Below are 19,213 nucleotides of genomic sequence, written 5' to 3' on the forward strand. Positions count from 1 at the left end.
ACATTATATTAGAGTATGATTCAGTTTCTGCCTCTCCTCAGATGCATATATATATACATATACACTATCAGTCAAAAGTTTGGACACATTTTCTCATTTAATTGTTTTATACATTGTAGGTTAATACAGAAGACATCAAAACTATAAAAGAATACATATGGAATTATGTATTAAACAAATCGTCAGCATTGATCTACAATGTAGAAAATAATTCAAATAAATAAAAAGCATTGAATGAGAAGGTGTGTGTATATGTATATGTCTTGTTTTTAAGTTTTTTTACAGTTAAGTTTACTGAATTTCTGATGTGCTTGCATTATAATAGGTACAGTTAACATTTTGGTTATTATGGTGACCACAATTCAAAGTAACCCAGCAGAAGAGATGCTGTGGTGTATTTGAAGGTATAATCTTTGTACATGCACTTTGTGGTGGCACTATAATGCAGTAGCACATAACATACGCCGATCAGGCATAACATTACGACCACCTGCCTAATACTGTGTTGATGTGTCTGATCGGTGTACTTCTAAGCGGTAAATCTAAGGTAGGCCTACAATGCCACTGGGCATGTGTCGTATGGTAAGTCTGTGGTACTGTAGCACAGGTTATGTGATTTATTTTCACATAATTTGCTTTTCTTGTGGTACTGTTTTGCCTATCGTCTAGTGAATGCATTAATTAAATGCAGTTTTTCAAGCCACTTTGTATTGTGTTGTTTACAGTGGGTCAATACTGTATTCATTTTCATTTCTCATCTGTGTACATATTGATAATATTATTGCTATTTTATTATTATTTTAGTACTATTACTATGTTTATTGCTAAATAAGCTTGCTGTAATAATGTGAATTTCCCCTGGTGTGGCGAGCAATCAAGGATTATCTTATCTTATCTTGTCTTGTCTTGTCTTGTCTTGTCTTGTCTTGTCTTGTCTTATCTTATCGTATCTTATCATCATAATTACATCTACTAATTTGTATTTATTCCTTACACAAAAACACAATTTAAATCTGTGACTCAGAATTGGTTAAAATTATATGTACATTTATGTTGCTTATTTCTATCTCTCTCTATCTTATTCTTATTGTTTCGGGCTGGAACAGGTGCACAATACATTTCACTACGCATTATACTATGTATAATTGTGTTTCTGATAAATAAAGGCCTTGAATCTTGAATCTTCGTGGGTTCGAATCTAACATTCCCGTAATGTACAAACCCGTACACTGTGATCTGGTAAAATCTCCACCGGCGCTGATAGTCTATGGATTACGGTAACCAGCCGGAGCCCCTCGGCGTGCGGGCAGCTGAGTTCATTCGGCCTTCACTCAACACAAGGCAGCATCTCATGATTCATTCAGCCAAACACAGGCAGCAGAAGAAGGGTTAGACAACGGGCGCTCTTCCGAGCCGGGGTATCAAAAGGCTGGGTGTCCAAACTTAGAAGAGCAAGTGTCCAACTGAACGGCGGAACTAGCGAGCCCATCATGGCGGATGTTGGTGAGGTTTTGATGTCAGTTTTGTCCACAATTCGGGTTCCGAAGCCCGGGGACCGTGTCCACAAAGACGAATGCGCCTTGTCATTTTCCTCGCCGGTGAGACATCTTTACTTTGTAAATCAGATCATCAGCTAACATAAATTGCTGCTTTATTTGTCTTTATTTCCGCAGTCTGCCTCTTGCTTTTGTCTAACGTATCTTTTTGTCAGCGCTGTCCCATTTAAACGCACTTGATTACTAGATTTTCCTGCTTCAACTAACTAGCAAGCTAGCGCCAAGCTAAGCTAATAGTGCACTGTAATGGAAACTTAGCTGCTCTAGTTAGCTAGCTAGCTATGCTGGTTATGCTGTCAAATCGCAAGCAGTGTAGTTTGCTCCTAAGTAGTCACAACTCTAGCAAGACTATTCATGATTTCAGCGTAATTTACACCGTAGCATTACAGTCTTGACAGATTAAACTGAAAACGTACATTTCGACAGCATTAGCGGTGTTGACAGGATTGACAGGAGAGCTAGCTACTGATGCTATGACACAGTTAAGACGCATATATTGCCGCCAACTTTAATTTACCGTTATTGTGTGAGTATGGTTGAGAGACAGGTAAAATGTTGTTCCAGTTACCACGGACTCTGCTTTCTTTACAGGAGAGTGAAGGAGGCCTGTTTGTGTGCATGAACAGTTTCCTGGGCTTTGGGAGTCAGTATGTGGACAGACACCATGCTCGGTCTGGTCAGAGGGCTTACTTACACATCACCCGGACATGCAAGGCCAAGGTGGACACTTTATTTTACTGTATGATGTATATATTAGAAAACAGTAGTGATATTCACATCCAGCATGAACTCTTATCAACATTAAGTTTGACACCATCCTCATAATTTCCTTTTGTGTCCACTGATGTGCTATGTTGTTCTCCTCACAGAAGGAAGATGACAACAATTCTGGCTCTGGACACCCACCCAAGAAGAAGCCCACAAGACTGGCTATAGGTGGGTGCATGAGAGACGATTTATACACTGACAATATGGGTGAACTCATTTTAAATTAACATGTGTCTGCCTCCCTCTTTGTTCAGGGATTGAAGGAGGTTTTGATGTGGATCAGCAGCAATATGAGGAGGACGTAAAGGTGGTGATTTTACCAGACAGACAGGAAGTGACTTCAGAAGATCTTGGTGCCATGGCCGATGTTGTGAGAGAGCGGGTGAGCTATCTTGTTTGCCTCCTGACAAGAGAAATATGGCTGTACTGGTACGGTTATGTCAAGGTTATCACAGTGGCAACATGCTACCCCACAATAGAACGGCTGATGTCTGTACAGTTTCACAGTACCTAATGATACAAAAACATTGTTGTGATCACTCTCATTGACACAAAAATATCACACAGAGGCTCCACAGATTTTTCACAAGTTAGTCTTAATACAGTATATTGTATATATATTTTTAAAATACTAGAACACTGGGTGGCATGTAAATAGTCATACTATGACGTATGGATAAACTTTGTTACCTTTGGTGAGAAGTTTGATCATGAGCTCTTAGGTCTAATTTTTGCCTGTTGATTCATATGCTGCTCCTTTAGGTGTCTCTATCAATGGCAGGTATCATGGCAGCAGACTCAGTGTCTCATACCTTGCAAGTTCAACAGTGGGATGGAGAGGTGAGACAGGAGTCAAGGCATGCAGCTGACCTAAAACAGCTCGACAACGGAGTCAAGATCCCTCCCAGGTAAGGTGACAGCTATTCATTTCATAAACCAACCATGTGGGTGCCCCTGTAGCTCAACAGGTTGATTGGGCAACCCATAAACGAGGGCAAGTTCAAGTTCAACCCATGGCCATTCCCTGCATGTCTCCCCCCCCCCCCTCCCCCCCCTCCCCCCCCCTCCCCCCCCCCCCCCTTCTCCTCACGTTCCACGTTCCCTGTCTCTCTGTGCACTATGATAAGAGCATAACGGCCCTAAAAATATCTTTAAAAAAACCTACCATGCACCTCTCTCTTCAAAATTGATAAAGGAACAAGCAGCAGGTTTCTGCATGCTTTATATCCTTTGTGGTTTCAGTGCTGCATTTATTGAAGAAAATCTCCAGCTAATAATGCTATTGCACTTAAGGTCTGTTGATTCAGTATTGTATAAATTCATCAATTCTCTCGTGTCCCCAACAATAACATTCAGGATAGAAGTAGTTGTTCAGTTTTTTCCATGCAAAAGTTAAAAGAGCCTCAAAGGCAGTACAACAAATATTCATATGAAAACACGTGTATTGGAGAATTTCTGAAAGTTTTTGTTCCTTCGTCCTAGTGGCTGGAGGTGTGAGGTGTGTGACCTCCAGGAGAATCTTTGGATGAACCTGACGGACGGCAAAGTGCTCTGTGGTCGCAGGTATTTTGATGGCTCCGGCGGCAACAATCATGCCCTTCTCCACTTCCAGGAGACAGGATACCCGCTTGCTGTCAAACTTGGCACCATCACTCCTGATGGCGCTGGTAAGCAGAAGACAGAATGATGCTTTTCAGACATAAACAAAAAACAGTGTGTAAGCAGGGAACCAGTCCTATCTTCTTTTACAGTGGTGCTTTCTATAACATAATTTTTCTTAGGAATTGATTTCCAGTTTGACATGTACAGCTAAAGTGCTCCAGTATTGCAGTTTGCTGTTGTGTAGAGTTGAGTGGTTTTGCAGTGTTTGAGCATAGTATAAGGTAAGCAGCAGCAAGTGGCTTGGTGGTGGGATATAGAAAGAGGTAGAGGAACTAGATCTGTGAATACATACATGCACCTCATTCTATTAATCAGGTGTCAGCTGAATATGTCGACTTTATGTCTGAAGGCCCAGCCTGGTCACATTTCTGTAAAAGTCGTGCCAGCAATCTTATTATGATGGACCTAGTAACATTTCCATGTCACTTTCAACACAGCAAATGTCTGAACCAAACGATCACATCAGCCAGTAGGCACACGTAAGCAACAGTACTTCTGGTCGTGTGAAGTGATTTAAGGAAAGCCTGTAATAATCACCAGTAATCATCCAAAAACTTAAAGCAAAAGACAGTTTGTGTAACAAAATCACCACCCACCTTTCTCACTCCCCTTGGTCTACCATTTCAAATCTATTTATCTGAAATGAAATTACATGTCCATAAAAATGTCTTTACTCTGATTAAAAACAGGCACTAACATCTCAGTGATGCTCACCAACAACAAATATATTCTCAATTTCTTTCCACAAGACGAGCTTCTAGCTGGATAGAACTATTCTTTCAGCTTTGTTTAATAACTGCATCATGAAACAGCAGCAGGATCCATTTGTGTGTCTCCAAAGAGAGAAGTTTGCAAGTGGAACAGCAGCACTGGTAATTTTATTAAATGTTCCAAAAGACCCCATGAGAGCAGGGCGATTGGATCAGTCAGAATCCGATGGCAAATCACACTGTGTAGGCCTACATGTTTTACATCTGACAAGTGAGCTGTCACGCACAGAATGGCAGTTTTCAGCTGATATGTACTGCTTTTTATTCAAGCCTATTGCACATCTGGAGCATCAGATGGCAGCAGAATCAACAGGTGTCTCAAAAGAAAGAGAGAGAGAGCTGTGAACGTTTTTGCATGGAGCAACAACATTAACTTCATTGATTATTTCTGATCAGAAATCATCAGTGACATGGAGAAAGGACTGATCACACGGTGTACTGTACCGTCACAGTTTATCAGCTGCAGGTCAATATTTAGTTAAACTGTGGTCACCCTCAGGCTGAGTCCTGAGCTTTTAGCTTCACTGTTTAAGAACTCAGAAATAACCTGGACTGTTAGTTATTTGGGAACTTTGATAAAGTGCTTTTAGTTCAGATTTAGTCTGTTTTTGCATTTTTTGCATTATACGTGACTTGGTGTATTGTCTAATGTCACATAAATGACAAATATTGCACGCATACCGCCCCTTTCTCTACAACTGTGCATGAGGCCATGAGGAACATGAATGGAAAAGTGATCTATGCCTGAATTACTAGATTTCTGCACTTCAAGGGATTAATGCAGTTAGAATTGTTCCATATTTCATGTCTGAAAGGGCCTGAATGAGGCAAAGGTGTAGAGTTAAATTTAAGTCATTTTAAGCCATGAAGGGATTATTTACATGAGGAAAACATCTAAATATGAAATTTAGATCAACTTCTTAATATGCAGTTTTGATAACGGAGAAAACACTTTATGGGTTTAGTCAATGCCAGGAGAAAAATTTAAATGTCAGGGGTTTAAATCTGTTGGAAGGAGTGAGTCTCTGTGAAACATTGTTGATTCGTCTAGACTATATTCATTTATCTGAAGCCTGGTGCCCTTAACTTCTACTGCTGATTTGAATTTCCAGATGTGTATTCCTATGATGAGGATGACATGGTTCTGGATTCCAAGTTACCTGAGCACCTAACTCACTTTGGCATCGACATGATGACCATGGAGAAGGCAAGTTTTGTGTTTCTTTGGATTTTTGTGCAAACGGACTTCACAAATTGTGTTTTGTTCTTCACTTGTTTGCCATTGCGAGTTTCAATTTTCTTCCCAGTTTTAATGTTAAGCATCGCATCAACTATTGATCATCGTTCATGTTTACAATGACAGTGTTACAAATTTAGTCCTAGATATTTTTTTTTCCTGTTAGCAAACTTTCAAACATTTTTGGATGACTCTGCAGTGAAGGAATAGATAGACTCCAAAACTCAGTGATGCTACAGTATGTTGCTCATCAAACTGCTGTCATTACTTAATTCTAAGTTTGCACGTCATTTTTAAAATGTACCTTTTTATAGTACAGCCACTGCCAAGAAATGAATTTTCTTGCACCCCCATCATTACCACCCGGCAAAACATCGTTTTCCGGGAGGTATTGTTTTGAGCTGCATGGTCTTCGTTGATTGGTTGCTTGTTTGTCTGTAACACTTTGGTTTCCGTGCAATAACTCCATGAAATATTGCTGTAGCCTCACCATATTTGGCACACAGGTGTACCATAATAAGATACAGGTCAAGTTCGAATTTGGTGACCTTGACCTAATTTTCAAGGTCACAAGGGTCATCTTTGTAAATGTGGTTGCCATGACCTCGCCGGGCGATCCAAGTTTGGTAAAACTTCTAGTTCAGTGTCTATCCTTTTGACTCCTGTGATCTCAGACTGAGCGGACGATGACTGAGTTGGAGATTGCTGTGAACCAACGTGTGGGGGAATGGGAGGTAATCCAGGAGTCGGGGACCACCCTGCGACCTCTTTTTGGCCCTGGCTTGACTGGCATGAAGAACCTGGGAAACAGCTGCTACCTCAATTCTGTCATGCAAGTGCTCTTCACTGTTCCAGACTTTCAGAGCAAGTGAGTGGCCTCTTGTTTATCCTTGTTTTTTTTGTTGTTGTTGTTGTTTTTGCAACCTCCATCCTACTTTCCCACCCAGGTGTTTTATTTCTTGTGACTGGATTGAAAATATTGCTTTCACATTTACGATTACAGCAGTAGAAGTGAAAGAATTATTCATCTTTTGTCAAATGCTCCTCTCTAAGTGACACTTGTCACACTATCCAACATTAAATTTAAGATAACATGCATAAAGAAGTTGTTTTATATTCTTCTATCCATTCCTTGCAGGTATGTGTCTAACATCGACAAAATAATCGACGACGCACCAAGTGACCCAACCCAAGACTTCAAAACCCAAGTGTGAGTTTGACACCTGCATGATCAAATGTCACATTTCTTCTTTCATGTGGGTTATCTTTCTGAATCAGATCAAACGAAACCAACTGATGTTGACACCTGGCTTCATGTTATTTGAGCTCAGTGCAAAGAAAAAACAAGCTTTGTTGCTACTTTGTCTTGTTTAAAATTACCGAGTCAATCATTGTAAAAACAACAAGTCCACAGAACCTATGTAACCTGTGAAACTTTTTACAGTCAGATACGAGAAGCAGTGTATTGCTGTTCTTTAATTTCCACTAGATAAAGTGTATAGGACTTAAACCATTTCTTCTTTTGCTGTAGTGTACAGTTTGTTTTTATTCTGAATGAGCTGGGATGTCCAACCCCTCCATGGTTCGACATTCCATCCTATTGGTGGCTAATTAATACTCTGTTATACTGTTGGATGTGCAGTGATGTCAGCTTTGTTTGTTTATCACAGAGCAAAGCTTGGTTACGGTCTGCTGTCAGGAGAGTATTCCAAACCGGCACCAGAAGCTGGAGATGAAAATGGTGCATCTGAACCCAGAGTAAGAAGAGACGATCGGTTGCAGTGAAATTAGAAATTTGAACAGATGTCCAGTTCATTTAGATATGCATGGGATTTACTCTCAGAAATGAAAAAGAAAATGGGAAAAATATAGTCAGCCTAATATGCTGCTGTTTATGGTTTTCTCACAGGGAGACCAAATTGGAATAGCACCGCAAATGTTCAAAGCACTTGTGGGACGGGGCCACCCAGAGTTCTCCACCAATCGACAACAGGATGCTCAGGAGTTTTTATTGCACTTCATAAACATGGTGGAGGTAAAGTTACTCGTACATTCTGCTTCTCTTACTGTTTTTCTGTGTCAGTTTTCTCTGTCATTCGACCTTTTATATCAATGTTACTTTTCTTTGACAGAGAAACTGTCGCTCTGGGTCCAACCCGTCTGAAGCATTCAGATTTTTGGTGGAAGAGAGGATTGTGTGTCAGCAATCACAGAAAGCCAAGTACACACAGCGGGTGGATTATATTGTCCAGTTGCCCGTGCCCATGGACCAGGCGACCAACACGGGTGAGGATGAGCTACGTGTCTGTTTCTACTTCTACTGCTATACCTGACCAGTGATATGAGCTGAGATTACTGGCTAATGTCCATGTGTGCAGACCAGTAAGTGGACAGCAGAGGCACAAAGACTGTGTTTATACTACACGCAAAAATATAAATGCAACACTTTTGTTTTTGCTCCCATTTTTTATGAGATGAACTCAAAGATCTAAAACTTTTTCCACATACACAATATCACCATTTCTCTCAGATATTGTTCACAAATCTGTCTAAATCTGTGATAGTGAGCACTTCTCCTTTGCTGAGATAATCCATCCCACCTCACAGGTGTGCCATATCAAGATGCTGATTAGACACCATGATTAGTGCACAGGTGTGCCTTAGACTGCCCACAATAAAAGGCCACTCTGAAAGGTGCAGTTTTATCACAGCACAATGCCACAGATGTGGCAAGATTTGAGGGAGCGTTCAATTGGTATGCTGACAGCAGGAATGTCAACCAGAGCTGTTGCTGGTGTATTGAATGTTCATTTCTCTACCATAAGCCGTCTCCAAAGGCACACCTGTGCACTAATCATGGTGTCTAATCAGCATCTTGATATGGCACACCTGTGAGGTGGGATGGATTATCTCAGCAAAGGAGAAGTGCTCACTATCACAGATTTAGACAGATTTGTGAGCAATATTTCAGAGAAATGGTGATATTGTGTATGTGGAAAAAGTTTTAGATCTGAGTTCATCTCATAAAAAATGGGAGCAAAAATAAAAGTGTTGCGTTTATATTTTTGTTGAGTGTACAATAGGTGTGGAACTGTCTGCTATAGAAATGGTCCCTTTTCCCCTCATACTGACACAGAAATACACAGCGAGATATAATTCAGTTGTTAATTGTGTAGCACCACTTCACAATATACTTCATCTTGGTGAAGTTGTAGCACGTGCAGGTCCTCATCGACCATCATGGACTCCAGGGGATGATGAAATTTACCTCACATGTACCCTTATCAACATAAGGCATGAATTGGTCTTAAGTATGGCATAATTTATATCATGAACACATTGCAAGTGCCTGGAATGTATCAAGAGCTTTGAAACACAAAATGATGAGCCCCCCCAACATGATTGATCATAATGTGTAAAATTGTTGTCCATTTTAAGTATTGAGAAGTTCCATCATTTGATCATTCCATTTTTATTTAAATCATAGACGAGCTTCAGGAGGCAGAGCGCCGGCGTGAGGAGGGGGACTCATCAGCCCTTACAGTGCGTGCACAAATCCCCTTCGCAGCTTGCATGGCAGCCCTCAGTGAACCAGAGATCCTCACAGACTTCTGGAGCTCAGCTGTTCAAGCCAAGACTACTGCTACCAAGTATGAGGAGAGACAGCCACGCACTCACTGAAAGTCAACCATTGGAGCAAATCTTAAAATGTATTTATTAACCTCAGCTTTTCTGTCATTTGTCAGAACTACACGCTTTGCCTCTTTCCCCGACCATCTGGTTATCCAGATTAAGAAGTTCACCTTCGGCCTTGACTGGGTGCCCAAGAAACTAGGTGAGCAAAGATGTTATTAAATGCTGCAAAGATTTGATATTCTAATATTTGTCTTGCTGTATTACAAATGTTTGCGCTCATGTTTTCAAACTCCTGAAGCACATGCAGCGCTGCGTCTTCTAGAGGTTTGCTGCAATTTGGCGGATTTTATTCTATGATCACGGTGCTTATTTAAAATGTGTTCTGAAGCTCTTCCTAAATGGCTCAATCAGCAACTTTAATCCTGTCCCCACATCAGTAGCCTGCTGATGAACTAGTGCAAGCAGCTGATGCCTGGGTGGGTATTAATGAATTACCCCAATGCTGTCACATACAGACTCAAACAGGCAGGACACTTAGAATCCTAAAGCTTGCAGATGTGTTAAGTTTCACGCTGGAAGCTAATTATCTTCTGTTGCCACGATATTGTGTGTATTGCTAGTTGTTCACAGATTGATTGTGGGTGTCAGAGGTCATGTTTACATGAAGTTGAACTTGTTCTGCACATTGATCCATTGGGAAACATTTGGGTCTTTTGTCCCGGCCTAGTTTTCCATATGTCAAGACACCCTGCTATATGTTTTCCTTTCAGGAGTAGTGATTGAAATTTAAAGAAAATCAGAAATAGTTATGTTACAGAAACATTTGCAAAATACTGGACGATGACATGAGTGCTAAGCTCCGGTGCAATATTTTTAAATAGTGGAGGGCTGATAAGTTTTGACGACTAGTTTAGTAATTAGGAATAATGTTTATTTTTTGCATTTTGTCTCACCAGCCCCCTTTCTAATTCACAATGAGATTAACACGTTCATCTATGAGGCATTTTCACTTTCCACTTCTCAAAAGTGAGGTTACACTTCATGTGGGCTGACCCAGACAATGCTCGTTGCCACAAGTGCAGCAAGTTGTTTGCACGTAAGGACGGAAACACGAGTCATCTGCCGAAACATCAGACGAAAGTTCATCACATACAGGTAGAGGAGTGCATAAATTTCACAGCCTGGCTTATAATTCGTCTTTCTTTAACCCAGGTATGTTCTGTGTGCTAGCAGCATTGAGCCCAAACACGGTTAGCTAAGATATTTGATTTTAGTGTCGCAGTGCATAGAGCAGCAGGGGGAGCTAGTGGCTTGGAGGCTGAACACAAACCCTGCCTCCCCGTATTTTTACCCTTTCTCTAACTGAATGTTGGTGTTGGCAGTGGTAGAAGTATTTCAGCTGTTGTTTTACAGAAACTGTTGATATAGTTCAGTGGGAATCGATTGATTATTGGGGCTGATATTTGGCATTTTTCAGTAATCTTTATTTTGATTGGCCAGTTATTGCTAAATGAATTAAATGTGCTTCTTTTCTCTGATGCGTCTAACGCTCCCTCTCTGCCGTCACTCTGTGGCCTCAAGCGATGTCCTTCCTACAGCACTATCACTGAAAGCTGTTGTTGACAGATTGTGACAGATTAGCATATTTGTGGGGCAGAGCAGCTCTTATGAACTGGTGGAGTTGTGTTTGTAAGGTGAGGTAGCACATGTTGCTGAAGGAGTAATGAACACCACAGTCTTATACTAACATGCCAAATGTACCTGTTAGACAAAGAAGAATGTTTCAGCCAGAATCTATTTTGCTGATGGTGCTTGGCTGCGACTATCTCTGTAAGATTTGATGGGCCTCTTAGCCTGCCTGTAACACTATTCACCAGTATGCCATGGCGGAGACGGCCCGAATATTCGGATCCGTTCGTCTGCTCTCCCGGGTCCAAATTTTGCCTTCATTTTGTCTTCAGTTAAACTGAAGAATTCCCAAACAGCGGAGGTCTTCAGCATCTTGTCTTGTGTTTATACAACGAAGTGAAGCGTGACGTCAGAGTCAACAGCCACCCGACCATTCAGGTGGTGGTAACAAAGACGAATGTATGAGCCGAGATGAGCCGAAGTGGGAAGGCGAAGGGAAGAGACGAGCTCCGAATATTTTCGTCTGGGGGGAGGAAGGGGTGATCACATAGACATATGTGTATATGTTTATGTGATCACAGGACGAGATGAGCCGATATGTGCTGATGTGGGCTGAAGGCGGAGGGAAGACAGTAACGCGGCATATTCTTTCCGCCCGGTAGCGTCCGACCTAGCTAATATTCGGATACCAAAATTAATATCCGGATACCGCCGTAGCGAACGAATATTCGGATATTCGGGATATTCGGGTCCAGCCCTATTAAAACTATCAAAAAGTGTACCTTTAAAGCACTGGATCGATAAGCAGTACCTGTAAGAGTAGTCATACTGTTACAATTGTAACAATATCCATTCCCAATCCTTTGAAACAAGAGATTGTTTCTAATGTTGCATTGCTTTCCTCTGCAGATGTGAGCATTGACGTTCCTGACACTCTCGACCTGAGCTCACTACAAGCAACTGGCCAGCAGCCAGGAGAGGAGCTCCTACCAGAGGTGGCACCACCCCCACTTATGACCCCAGATGTGGAGGTTAAAGGTATCCTGGGTTCCCATGGCAACGAGGAGGACGACTCGCTCTACTCCCCACTGCTGTGTCAGTCTGTCTGTCATTTCTGCTCTTTTCCTTCTTCCCTTGTTTCCTTCATTTCTTTTCCCTGCCTGTTCTGTTTTGGCGCGTCCCTCCGTTGCCTTATTTGTTTACTTTTGCATCACATGGTTTCATTTACACATCAAAGTAAAGAAGTCATACATCAGTAGTACAGGATTTAAAGTTTCTTTATTTTATTTATTTTATGCTTTTTTTATTAAACATGGTGCTCAGGGCACAAACAACATTTCCACAAAAACATGTAGCATTCTTTTTTCACAAAGTACTTCCAACTAATTCAGTTGTTCCCTCTCAACTCACTCAGCTCCAGTCCTCGATGACTCCACTGTGTCCCAGTTATGTGAAATGGGATTCCCACTGGAGGCCTGCAGGAAAGCAGTCTACTACACTGGGAACACTGGAATCGATGCTGCCATGAACTGGATCATGGGCCACATGGATGATCCAGGTGTGTAGACCAGCTGGAATTAACTAGACGGCTGAATCACTGATCTGTTTTACCACTCTGTTCAGTCTTCTTGTTTTCCTCTTCTGGGTGGCTGCAGACTTTTCAGCCCCCCTGGTGCTGCCAGGCTGCAGCTCTGGCCCCGGGACCACACCCACAGAGAGCCTGTCTGAGGAGCACCTGGCAACCATTGTCTCCATGGGCTTCAGCCGAGACCAGGCGACCAAAGCACTTCGAGCAACGGTCAGAATCAAATTACATCCATCTAGTAATGGAGATTTGATCACAGGCCACGAGTCTAAAAGTAGAACTGTGTCAGTACGAGCACATGTCCTCATTCAGTTTACACAGTAATGGAGCCACTCTGGTCAGGGAGTTGCAGGATTTTACATTCAGCGAAGTTGTTTGGAAGCACTAATAAGAGATATGTTGTACCTCAAGGGATTTTGTGGTTTGTACAAAATAGTTCCAGTGTTTCCTCTAGGATTTCTTTCAGCAGTGGCGGTATGAAGAAATGACACTTGACTGCAGATTTTACTTGTGCAACCTATTTATTGAATGGGCAGGTGAAAATAGCTTTTTAAAGACTGAATGTAAAAAAAAAAATATATAAAATTGAACAAGCTCATCTGAAAATGCAGTCAGCAGTTACATCATGGTGTGCAGATATTAGCTTAATGCTATCAGTTAGCTTACCCACGTTAGTGACACTGAGTTGGCACCGGGCCCAGTTAACTGAAGCTACTGATATGTTACATAATGTTAGCTGGACATCAATATTTGGAGACTGTCTATTTAACTTGTATAATCGATTATGAATTATCTTAAGCTAATAACTTTTCTCCAGTAAGTCGCTGCCCTAATTTCCAAGATGAAGCTCTTCTCACTCTCTGACCTGCTGCCTGTGGATGCTTCACGTGACGTCACTTTCAAGGCCACGCTCTCAGAAATAATTAACGTCGTATTAACCATAGACTGTATAGTCTATGATTAATACGACGTATCAAAGAGTAGATACTGAGCAATCTATCTGTAGTTTACTTTGGTACTTGCGAGTACCCGACACAGTGCAGGACTCTGCTGTGAAGGTGGAGACATGTGACTGTGGTGTATTTGCAACAATAAAATAAACGAAGGAAATTTGAAGGAGCTGCGGCTAGGATTTAGGAATGCCGGCCCACCACTCCTAAATGAATGTAGAGGAAACGCTGAGTTCATATTGGCTACTTAAAAAAAAAAAAAATTTGTTAGCAGATTGCCTTTCAACAGATCAACTAGTAAATGGCTTCAGGTGGCAGTTTGAGTGAACTTCAGACCTTATAATACCAATGACTGAGGTATACAAAGTTTGTTTTTCTTTGCTGCCATGCCCTCATTAGCTAGAACAAAAGTCTTGTGTTGACTTAGAATAAACCCTTTCATATTGTGTCTGTATTCTGTGTCTGCTTATTATAGACAGAAACGGTACTGTTGAGTACATCTGTTGACGGTTCTGTTATTAACATGTGGCTCCTCACAGAAGTGAACATTGATAGGATTTTAAATGTTTTATTAAAGCATTATTATCCAACTGGGTAAAGATAAATGTAGTTAACACAAAATGGTTTGTTCACATTTTTATTTTGCACTGTTCTTATTTTCTGATGGACTTTCTCTAAAAAGGAAGTTTTGGTCTTTTTTTGCCCTCTAACTAGTAAAATAATGTGATTATGTATGTCAAGAGATTCCTTCAAAAATATATATTTAACCACCGCCTCTTTCACGTGTTGATGTTTTTTATCTTGCCTGGTGTTTGTCACACAGAGTAATGTCCTGGACCGGGCAGTGGACTGGATCTTCTCTCATCTGGACGACCTGGAGTCTATGGATGTATCTGAAGGAGGACGCTCAGCTGCAGAAAGCGAGGGTGGCAGGGATCCTCCCCCTGGACCTCGTGTCAGAGACGGACCTGGCAGTAAGTGCTGTGGGGCGAGCTGAGACACGAGGCATTCAGAATAAAAATTATCTGAGAATATGTCCTCATAAACCCAGCTTCCAAATAGTTTTAAGCAAGTTTTTTCACAACAAATTCCTCTGTGCAGTGAAATCCTGTTAAGAGAGGATCACAAACATGAAAAGTAGACCATCTTCTTTCTAATGTCTTACTTTCTTCCAGTCATCAAAATTAGATTTCAAATTATATGTCATACATATTTTATAATTGGAATTAAAGTCATATATTGTTGTCTTTTTCCAGAATACGAGCTGTTTGCTTTCATCAGTCACATGGGGACGAGTACCATGTGTGGCCACTATGTCTGTCACATCAAGAAGGACCAGCAGTAAGTGTATTGAATGTTACTAATGTACCATTTATATTTCAAGGGTAGACACACCTGTTAAAAATACACATTTTAAGCAAAAAAAAAAACACATGAATTGCATTTATGTTTGTATTTTTTTTTCCAAAGCGAAACAAAATGCTAATGAGTTGTAGTCCAGATGTTAATTTATCCATTTGGGGAGTGTAAATGTCAGAAAAAACGACATTGAATTGTTGTTAAGTCACTGGTTTTATAGTGACCCAGCAGGGGGAACCATACTCCACGTCAGGTCTTCACATAAACTTCTCATTAGTTTAAAGGTTTTATTCTAACCTTCCACTAACCGACCGACTCACCGAAGAATATATTTAATATCTGGACAATAAAAATGGTTCCATCTGTGTCGTACGGATCTAGTAGGTCCTTCTTGGAACACAGGAAATGTTTGGTTACTTTGAGAACCCCAGTTCACTAAAAACTGAGTAAGGTATCTCGCTATGGGAAATGCCCTCTGGTGTGACCAGTCAGACGTTCCACTGCCACCATGTTTGTCCAAAGTCAATCCAACCACTATAAGGGATACGGCGCCTCCTGCCTCTCCAATATAACGTCCCTGGCACACACTGGTCACTGTCCACACATTTCTTTTACATGCTGGTGCAGTCAGGGCAGCGTGGACACTTGCATCACTCACCTTTCAGAGAAGCAGGCTTGGGCTGTCTGTCAGCCCTCGCTCAGCATCTCACTGTTGGAGATTTGGCTCACTCCCAGATCACAGAAGCCGGTATAGCTGAGACTTCTTTGAGTGACAGAATGATCTGAATTTTCAGATTTTTGTAGAACAGACTGTGGGCTTTGCTTTATGCCTGATTAGGGTTCTGAAACATGCACTTTCTCTGACTGTATACCTCAGAACTGAGCCATCAGAGCATTTATGGTGGGTGAATAAACTGGGGGGGCACTTAGGAAACTTGTGCTCTCCACCACTGTGAAGTCAACATTATTGCACAGCTCAAAGAAGGACTTGGGGATGAATCCTTCTTCCTCCTCCTCTTGAAGTGGAGAGAAGTGAAGAGTCCCCTGATGGCTCAGGGCAAGGATCTCCATCAGTACTGCCTTCTGGGCCTCTGTTTGCCACCACAGCTCCTAAGCAGGTTAGGGCAGGGGAGGTGGCTCAACGCAGGGGTGGTGAAAGACATGTTGCCCCCACTCCTCATGTCCCTGTAGACCTTGCTGCTGGAACACTGGCTGCTTTTGTTGTTCCGTTACCTTGCTGAGTATCCTTGTTTTCTTTTTGGCCCTGTCTGGAAAGCACTTTGTAAACGCTGTTTTTAAAAGATGTTATTTAAATAAGTTACTATTATTTGATGTGGCCACAGCCCTGCACTGCTGCTCGAAACACCCAACGGATGACGACTGTAATGTGTAAAGGGCATATACCGCCTTCCAAACGGTCCTCCTCATCCAACAGGTGACCCATCTCCTGAAGCTGTGATGAGGGTGACCATGTTCAGGTTATTACCCAGTCTACACGTTTAGACTGGGCTGCAGACTTCTGAATCTTTTGGTACATGGATGTTATGAACTTCTCCTCCTCACCAGGGAGGGAATGGTCCTGTTGAGGTGAGGATGGAATGACGGTTGGCATGGAGACGGTACAGCGAGTCCCAAAACCTCAGTGTTGCATTTTCCAGGCCAGAATCATTCTTGACGGGGACTCTGATGAAACCGTTTATCTCAATAACACCTCACCTCTATGGGCATGAGCTTTTTGGTAAATGGTCTGCACTTCTAAAAGCACATTTTGAGCTAGGTTCTACAACTGCTTTACAATGTGCTTCTTACACTCAACACTTTTGTTTTTGCTCCCATTTTTTATGAGATGAACTCAAAGATCTAAAACTTTTTCCACATACACAATATCACCATTTCTCTCAAATATTGTTGACAAATCTGTCTAAATCTGTGATAGGGAGCACTTCTCCTTTGCTGAGATAATCCATCCCACCTCACAGGTGTGCCATATCAAGATGCTGATTAGACACCATGATTAGTGCACAGGTGTGCCTTAGACTGCCCACAATAAAAGGCCACTCTGAAAGGTGCAGTTTTATTTTATGGGGGGGGGACTCCCATAAAGTTTTGTTTTATGGGGGGACTCCCCCCATAAAACAAAACTGCACTTTCAGAGTGGCCTTTTATTGTGGGTGATATTGTGTATGTGGAAAAAGTTTTAGATCTTTGAGTGCATCTCATAAAAAATGTGAGCAAAAACAAAAGTGTTGCGTTTATATTTTTGTTGACTGTAGTTACCCATTCCCACACACCTGTGGTGGCAGAGCCGCAAGATGCTCACCTGCAAGTAGCAAACTGGGCTTCAGTGTTCTGGCCAAGTTCAGTTCACAACACTTGTCGTCTCATCGCTCTTAAAATAGTGAGGTGACGACCTTATAAATTGCACAGATGTGGTGGTGTTGGAGGTTCTGTTATACCAGAGAGTGTTTCCCAAAGTGAGATACCAAGCAAGGTTTGAAATAGAACTACCCTCACACTGGAAAAAATGCCCCTCTCAAAATAAGGAGAAAAAAAAAACTTATTTCAAGGAGCTTTTACCTTGAAATAAGTGGGAAAAAATCTGCCAATAGAACAATTAAAAATGGCTTTGTAAGATTTCTTGAAATAAAATATGATATTTAGAATATTGAGATCTTAAAATTATCTGGGAAAACTTATTTTAAGCTCTATTTTACTGGGATTGTCAAGCCTAGGTGTCCTAAAATAAGCCAGACATAATAATAATAAAAAAAATTAGCAGTTTTTAACTCCAAAATAATTTTTTGCTTTCATGTAACCTCCTAATTTTAGATGTATTAAACTCATTTTGAGTTTTCTTGTAAAATTCAACTCAAAACAAGATAATTTCAAGATTGTTTGACTTAACAAGATATTTAAGATGCGTTATCTTAAAACAAGTCCCTCCACCTTGCTGAAATATCACTTGTTAGGTGAATTTATCTTAAATCGAGTGGGATGACACATTTTGACTAAAAATAAGACAAACAGACTTGGTAAGATTTTGAGTTTTTGCAGTGCATTATGTCTTCTGTACTTGTGCTGTAATTCTTTTGGCAATAAAAGGTGTTATCTAACAGAACTTAACAAACTTTTCACTCTGTCTTTCACAGATGGGTCATCTTCAATGATCAGAAGGTGTGTGCTTCAGAGAAACCTCCCAAAGACCTGGGATACCTCTACTTCTATCGTAGAGTGGCTGAATGAGACGTGGACGCCGTAAAACACACATGGCAACATTCTTAGATGCACTCCTTCAAGCTCTTACAAATGCCCTGGCATGCTTCACAACTGAAAACAATGTAAATAAATCTGTCAGATGACATATATACACAGTTAATTAAATTGGTGCAGATACACAGTTAAGGTGTTGGGGGGGGGGGGGCGGCATTTCTTTTGATGCGCTGGGGCTGTTCTAAGAGCAGACTCGGTGCGTTACCTTTGGCTGAGATCTGTTGAACACGTGTTCCAGGTTTTACTCAGAAAATATTCAGATAATTCGGAAAACCTGCTTCAGGGGAGGAGGCCCAGACATTGGAGGGACTGTGATTGCAGACTCCACTCGCTCTTCATTAATGAGTTTGCCGAACTGCCACTATTAATCTGTTTCCTGACTATTGATCTCCACTGCCTTCGGTAGTCACTGCCCCTCTCCATTAAAGTATCTTGCTTCCAGCCCCTTTTCTGTGATTGGACGGCTGCAGCTCGGTCGTCATCGCCGCAGCCAAACGCCACTTCCTCCTACCTGTTTAGAACAGTCCAACATCCACAAAAAGAGAAAATGTCAGTAAAAAAAAAACTGTGTGTTACAAAACGGAAATAAAAAAGTCAAACACCAAATTACTTGTTTTTCTTAAAATTTGGTGAGGGTGTTCCCTGGGTGATTTTTGGTTTATTTAGTTTTTATTTTGAAAACAAATGCTTTGTTACTTCTGCTGTGACAAATAAAGGATGCTCTTTCTGTCACGCTGCCTGTTATCCTTCAATGTGTTGCCAGCAGTTTGGTGTCACTTCTCTGGTGTTTC

The 19,213-nt window shown here is 41.3% G+C and overlaps 1 protein-coding gene across 2 annotated transcripts; it reads left to right on the top strand.

Annotated features, from left to right (window-relative positions):
* The first annotated feature begins 1,267 nt into the window (after nt 1-1,267).
* On the top strand, nt 1,268-19,154 carry usp5 (ubiquitin specific peptidase 5 (isopeptidase T)). 2 transcript variants are annotated; one of them, XM_022218308.2, is made up of 20 exons: nt 1,268-1,598; nt 2,148-2,276; nt 2,426-2,492; nt 2,579-2,706; nt 3,087-3,232; nt 3,807-3,991; nt 5,869-5,963; nt 6,668-6,861; nt 7,132-7,203; nt 7,664-7,751; nt 7,903-8,028; nt 8,126-8,279; nt 9,481-9,643; nt 9,740-9,828; nt 12,168-12,353; nt 12,673-12,816; nt 12,914-13,056; nt 14,617-14,767; nt 15,050-15,134; nt 18,302-19,154. In XM_022218308.2, exons 1-20 carry the CDS (start codon nt 1,491-1,493, stop codon nt 18,393-18,395), a joined length of 2,547 nt encoding a protein of 848 aa, XP_022074000.1. In that variant the 5' UTR covers nt 1,268-1,490; the 3' UTR covers nt 18,396-19,154. The 2 variants fall into 2 exon arrangements, with proteins under 2 accessions (XP_022074000.1, XP_022074001.1); XM_022218309.2 differs by having other exon boundaries at nt 12,168-12,296.
* The last annotated feature ends 59 nt before the right edge of the window (nt 19,155-19,213 follow it).

Source organism: Acanthochromis polyacanthus, chromosome 12 (assembly GCF_021347895.1).
Source record: "Acanthochromis polyacanthus isolate Apoly-LR-REF ecotype Palm Island chromosome 12, KAUST_Apoly_ChrSc, whole genome shotgun sequence".
Taxonomy (NCBI): domain Eukaryota; kingdom Metazoa; phylum Chordata; class Actinopteri; family Pomacentridae; genus Acanthochromis; species Acanthochromis polyacanthus.

Bases quoted from the DNA above. Each gene is read 5' to 3' on its own strand.
- usp5 (XM_022218308.2), top strand. From the start codon at position 1,491: ATGGCGGATGTTGGTGAGGTTTTGATGTCAGTTTTGTCCACAATTCGG. The intron at 2,277-2,425 runs GTGGACACTTTA...TTCTCCTCACAG, and splicing joins CCCGGACATGCAAGGCCAAG to AAGGAAGATGACAACAATTC. The intron at 3,233-3,806 runs GTAAGGTGACAG...CCTTCGTCCTAG, and splicing joins GGAGTCAAGATCCCTCCCAG to TGGCTGGAGGTGTGAGGTGT.